Source organism: Corvus kubaryi, unplaced genomic scaffold, assembly GCF_017639235.1.
Source record: "Corvus kubaryi isolate FWS band 111438036 unplaced genomic scaffold, C.kubaryi_AGA036_p1.0 37397, whole genome shotgun sequence".
In the NCBI taxonomy this organism is placed as follows: Eukaryota; Metazoa; Chordata; class Aves; order Passeriformes; family Corvidae; genus Corvus; species Corvus kubaryi.
In genome coordinates this window covers 19978255-19984254 of record NW_024581136.1, presented here as the reverse complement: position 1 = coordinate 19984254, position 6000 = coordinate 19978255, and the positions used below count along the sequence as shown (strand labels likewise).

General features: G+C 48.6%; 1 protein-coding gene across 1 annotated transcript in view; it reads left to right on the top strand.

Annotated features, from left to right (window-relative positions):
- Nucleotides 1-1213: 1213 nt before the first annotated feature.
- The window catches only part of IQCJ (IQ motif containing J), a gene marked incomplete at its 3' end in the record, with an annotated part of 50001 nt that continues 45214 nt past the window's right edge, over nucleotides 1214-6000 (top strand). The window contains exon 1 of the mRNA XM_042042398.1: nucleotides 1214-1499. Coding sequence (XP_041898332.1) covers nucleotides 1491-1499 — 9 coding nt within the window. The remainder of the gene's footprint in view (nucleotides 1500-6000) is intronic.

Here is a 6000-nt window from a genome sequence, read left to right as displayed (position 1 = left end):
GGATTTTTAACCCTTTTCGTGCCAAAAAAGTGTTGATTTACAAATTTTCCCTGAGCTGACATTCCCTTTGCATAGAGGGCTGGAAAATATCCGAACACATCCCTGAGCCCTGCTGGAGCTGGGGTTCAGGAGAAAGCCCCCAAATTCAATATATCTAAATTATTTGTCTTATTAAATTACATTATTACATGTCTTTAAACTATTTTATATTTTAAACTAAATCTATTTTAAAATATTAAATATATATTCCCTACCAGCATTTAAAACCCCCAAATTTTTGCATTTGCTATAAATTCAGATTTAAACACTTTCCAAGTGATCCTGGTTGTTTTTCTGAGCCTTACAGAGCCTTTTGGCCTATGAAAAGTTGGCAATTATTACTATTTGGGATTATTATTCATTTTCCTTTTATTGCCTGCCAAAGCAGAAATCTTTGCACAAGTTCAGGCTCAGAGCACTTTCACCACGTGCTTGAAATCATCGGAATCACCTCTGGAAAATGGATTTTTGGCAATGCTGGGAAAAACCCCTTAAGGGATTTGTTGGTGTGCCTGAGGAGCATCATAAACCCCAGAGAAGCCTCTTGGATGCAGATTTGGGATTGGAGTTGTGCATAATAAAATTCCCACCGAGGAGCTGATGGAATGGCCTGGCTGGGGTTTGTGCTGGCACCTGGGTCTGTTCATAGAAAATAGGAAATAAAATAGAGAAATCAAAATAAAGATAGGAAATACAATCTAGAAAATAGAATAGATAAAATATAGAATATCTAAAACGGAATCTGTAAAATACAGATTCTGTAAAATACAGAATATCTAAAATACAGAATATATAAAATATAGATCTATAAAATAGAATATCTAAAATACAGAATTTACAAGATATAGAATATATTAAATAGAATCTGTAAAATACAGATTCTATAAAATATAGAATATCTAAAATAGAATCCTGTAAAATATAGAATATATAAAATACAGAATATATAAAATATAGAATCTATAAATTAGAATCTGTAAAATATAGAATATCTAAAATAGAATCTATAAAATACAGAATCTATAAAATAGAATCTCTGACAGGGACTCTCTGGCTGATGCGTTTCTGTGTGTGCTGCACACACCCACCCCGCCATTCCCTCTCGGACCCAGCGTCGTTCCTCCCTGGATTCCCTAGAAAACGCTCCTTGCCGGCTCCGAACCCGCCCGTAAATCCAAGTTTCGCTCATTCCCATGGCTGCGCGCCTCGGGATGACAGCGGATCCATCCCCGCGCTGGAGCCGTGCCAGAAGTTTCCCATCTCGCTGGCTGTGGGCTGCTCGCTCCCGCTCTGGCTCTTCCCATTTTTTCCCCCCTCTCTTTGAGGTTTTCCTGGTGCCTACAGAGTGAGCTCAACTCCGAGGGTTGCAGCTTCCCCGGCTCCTGCCGCTCCACGGGAGCCAGCGCCGGCAGGAGCCGCGTTCCTGCCTCTTTTCCCTGGGAAACTTCGCCATGCGGCTGGTAAGGGATTGCATTCCCTAAAGAATGCCCCGAGCTCCCTCTCGGGCAGCTCTGGGATGGAGCAGCTCCCTCGGGAATGGGGAAGGGATGCCGGGGCTGTGGGGTGCCCGCCGGGACATGGAGGATGCTGTGTGTGACTCCCCAGCCGGGGATGCGCGGGCAGATTTCCTCAGGGAATCTGGGATCCAGCAGCACTTTTGCCTCGGGGGAAGGAGCCTGGAGCAAACGCGATGCGATTCCTGCCGTGCTGGAAGTTTATTAAGGGAATTTAAGGCTGGGTTCTGTTGTCGGCTCGGGAAGGGGGGGAGCAGCTCCGGGGGATAACAATTCCAAACAGTGCTTGGAAAAGATGCCTGAGGATTCCCAGGGCTCTGCCGAGCGGTGGCCGGGCTCCGTGGCAGAATTTCCCTGGATTTCACAGCCTTTTTTCTTTCGGCTGTGCAATTCCTGGGGGTGGGGGAAACGTGGCTGGGCGTCCTGGGGGGAACGGCCCGCGGCTCTGAGCCTCGGGATTCCGCAGGGATCTCAGCTCCTGGCGATCCGAGCCCTGGAATAGCCGGCGGATCGATGCAGGGCTGCTGGAGCCGAGAGTTCAGCTGGCTGTCAGCACGGAAAAGCTCCCAGCGCTGCCGGCTCAGCGCTGGATCCCGATGAAGTCATCCCGGGAATGTGCGGGGCCAGTGCGGGCTCTGGCGGCGGGCAGAGGGCTCCGATGATTCCTCCGTGCCGGACTGATTGTTTATTTTCGGCGCTCCTGCCGGAGCAGCTGTAGCAGGGCCGGCTGGATTGGGCATCCAGGCTCTCTCCCAGCGCGCTGGAGCTGTGCTTCCCTCGGGAGGAGATTCCACAGGGTGGTTCCTTCCATCCCAAACTCCATCCCCCGCGCACAGGGCACAGACAGCCCACGAGGCTTTTCCAGAGCTCTTTCCAAGGCTATCGGCCAGGATGTGATGGATGGGAGTGACCGTGGACAGACACCAGAGGGTGGAAATGAAACAGGGAGAGACACTCAGAGGCAACACAGGGAAGTGGGAATGGTTCCTCAGGCATTCCAAGGGCAGGGAGCCGACCCTCGGGCGAGGATCCATCCTGCACATCCCGTTCCTCACTGGAGGAGGAGGCCGAACACGTTGGGATTGATGGATCCTGCACGGCTCCGAGTTCCAGAGTGGGTGGCTGGAAATCAGCAAATATTGGATTCCCGTTTCTCCCACGCTGGGATCAATCCCAGCTTCTCTGTTTTCCAGGACAACTTGTCAGACAGTGGAAACTCACTGGTTAAACTGCACAGGGGGGAAAAGGCTGCATTGGGAATATCTCACTTACCTGGAGCTGAATAAATTTGGATTGCCTTTGCTGGTTCAAGGTGTTCAGCTTCCCAAAAGGCTGGAGAAGCTCCGCAGGAGTTTTAGAAATAAAATAAATCCAGAAGAATTTCCGTGAGCTGGAGGTGCTGGGATTCACCTCATGCTCCCAGTGCAGCACTGTCAAACCTCTGGAATTGTGTCCAGTTATGCTTTCCCTGAGCATTCCAAAGCACAGACAGAACTGGAATCCTTTCCCTGCTTTAAATCTCTTAAAACTTGGATTTTCTGTCACTTGAGGCTCCTGCAGGTTCCTGCTCAGGCCGTTTGGGGACTCCTGGAATCCCAATAAAACCGGGGAGACTCTTTCTGTGCCCAAAGGCTAAGGCCTGCCTTTGTGTGCAAAAGCCTGCTCCGACCTGAAATACAGGGAGGAGATCAAATGCCAGGGAATGTTGGTACTTCCAGCAATTTCCCTGGATGCCCAAGAAAACACAGGAAGAAATGACAAACTGGTTGGGATGAGCCCACTGAAGGGAAAGGTTTCCTGTTTCAGGGGAGCTGTGGCTCTCAGTGCCCCGATTCCAGCTGGGAAAACTCAGCAAAGCCAATATTCCACATTTCCTACAGCTGGGAAACCTGATTGCAGCATCCTGGAGCAGCGGGATGCAGGTGGGCAGGAGAAGTGGGACACCTCCAGGTGTTGTCCCAGATTTCTGTGCTGTCCTCCAACCACAGGGGCTGGAAACTGAGTTCAAACTCACTTGTTTACAACAGGCTGGAGAGTAAATACAGTAAATACAGTAAATACAGTAAAATCAGCCAGAGGAAACATGGAAATATCTCCTGGAACAAGGATCTTGTCTAGGGTTTAACTGGAGTTTGGGCAGCTCTGCTCATCCCGAGTTTTCAGCAGGATCTTGATGTGGGGATATTTCCATTTAGCAAGGTCAGAGGCTTTGAAGGGTCTAAAAAGTGGTTTTGAGGAAAAAATGGTGCTGGGAGAACATCCATGAGGAAAAGAAATGCTCAGCTCTTCTCCTCTGTGAGATCTGGAGACTGAGCTGGGAAAATCCCACATTTAAGGGGATGTCCAGGGGGTGGAAACAGAGCTGGTCCCAGACTGGAAACAGGAAAACTGTGGGAAAATAGGAATTTGAGAACCAACCTGACACTGAACTGGGCCAGTGAACCCGACTGCATGATCCAGGCTGAGCTGCTGGGAACAAAGCAGAGAGAAGCTCCCATCCCTTGGGAATGGGTGATGATTTCCCAGGCAGTTCTGATGGATTTAGGAACACCTGGAAGGGAGAGGCTTCAAAGTGCAGGTGGAGATGGGGTTTGACCTCATCGCAGTCAGTCCCCCCCGGGTCAGGAGGGCTCAGAGGAGCCAGTCCCTGGTGCTGAAAGTGAAACATCTGTCATTCCATAAATGGGAAAGGATCAGGAATATAAACCACTCCCCCATGTGAAACTCCAGCTTTCAAAGATGGGAATTACCTGGAATTATTTCTTGGAGTAGACAGGGATCTGATGAATGAGGTGCTAAAGGTGATTGTGCTGAATATAGGGAATTTTTCCTGTTGGAGGGGCTTTTTTTGCCATGGGAAATGGTTTTTTATGGTTATTTTGATGCAAAATAAACCCTTCAGGGAGCCAAAGGAAGTTTTACTCCTTGAGCCCTGAAAAAAAGCTGTGCCAAGCTCTGTGCCCAAATATCTCCAGCACATCTTGGACTAGGGACTGGCTTCCTTCTTCTTTTATTGAAAAAAAAATCTCTATTCCTGTTCTGTAGCAAGAGAAATTCCTGGTGGACCTCGGAGTTCTTTCCAGACTCCAACGAGGTGTTTAAGTGGGGCTGTTAAACGGGAAGTGTTTCAAACACCCATAAAATGTGGGTGTTTAATGGGACTGTTGATGCAATTCCAGCATCAGCGATGCCGGGTGGCCAATTTTTGGTTGTGGGAATTACAAGGCATTCCCATAGGCAGGACAGCTTTTCCATAAGAATGTTTTGAGGAGCTCCTTAGGGAAAGGTGGATCAATCTGCAAGAAGCTGAAAGACACCTTGAATTTTTTAAGGAATAAACCCAGACCCTTTTGTAGGGTTTTTTCTGTACTAGCTTTGTTTAAGGAATAGAAACACCTTTGTACAATGCTGCAATACAGAAAAGATGGAATTTCCTGCATTTTACAGCTCTGCTCACTCTGAGAATGATCGGGAGTGAGGGAAATCCTTTTGGAGTGACCTTTTCCCCTCCGTTCCCACAAATCCTACCCTACATCGATCCGTGATAGCGAGTCCTGGCTCGGGAGTGTTAATTAAGAACACCTTGTTTATCCTTGATGAGCATGAAGCCCGTCAGGGCCTGCCCCCATCTCCTGCAGCCGTTCCTCACATTTCCTGGCACGGATTTTCCCATCCATTCCTGCGGCACCGGGGGCAGCTGGGCTTGATCTTCCTCCTGCCATCCTGGGCGGGTTTGGCTCCCTTGGTTCCCGAAGGCTGCACATCCACATCCCGATATCCAGGCAGGGAATTCGTTTGCACGCCGTGGATGGCTCAGCCACCCCTCAGCCGCTGGCATTTTGTCCCTGCTTTGGAATATTATTTCCATGTATTAAAAAGCAGTTGGAGAATGCTCAGCTTGGTGCCTCTGAAAACAACGGAGAGCAGCTGCTTTCGGAAAGGCACAGACGAGGGTCTTTTATTAATAATTAATTTCCTGGTAATCCTGTGAATTCCTTCAATTATCAAGTATTTAAAGTGGGTTTTGTGTGCTAATAACTGAATGAATGAGAAGCGTGGGGCGTTTCTCCAGGTGCCTGAATTTCAGGCTGATTTTAAATCCTCTCCCGTCTTGTTCTCCCTCTCCACAAAACATCCCGAGCTTTTATCCCATCCCTTTTCCTCTTTCCATGAGGAATCCGATGATTCCTGATGGTGCCTGATGGGAGTTTTCCATCGGACGGTGACGTTGTTGTGGTGGTCATCGATCGGAATCCTGATGGAAAATGTCCACTTGCAAAGGGGGAGGTGCCGAAGGAATCTGGGAATGCTGGTGGGGTTTAAGCTCAGCCTAAAGGGGGGAAGGTGTCTGTGTAAGCCCCTCTCAGGTCTATTTTAGGTCAGCGTTTCAGCAGCTGCTTTGTGTCAGACTCCTCATCCCAAAGTTCTCCCAAAACTGGGATCAGCC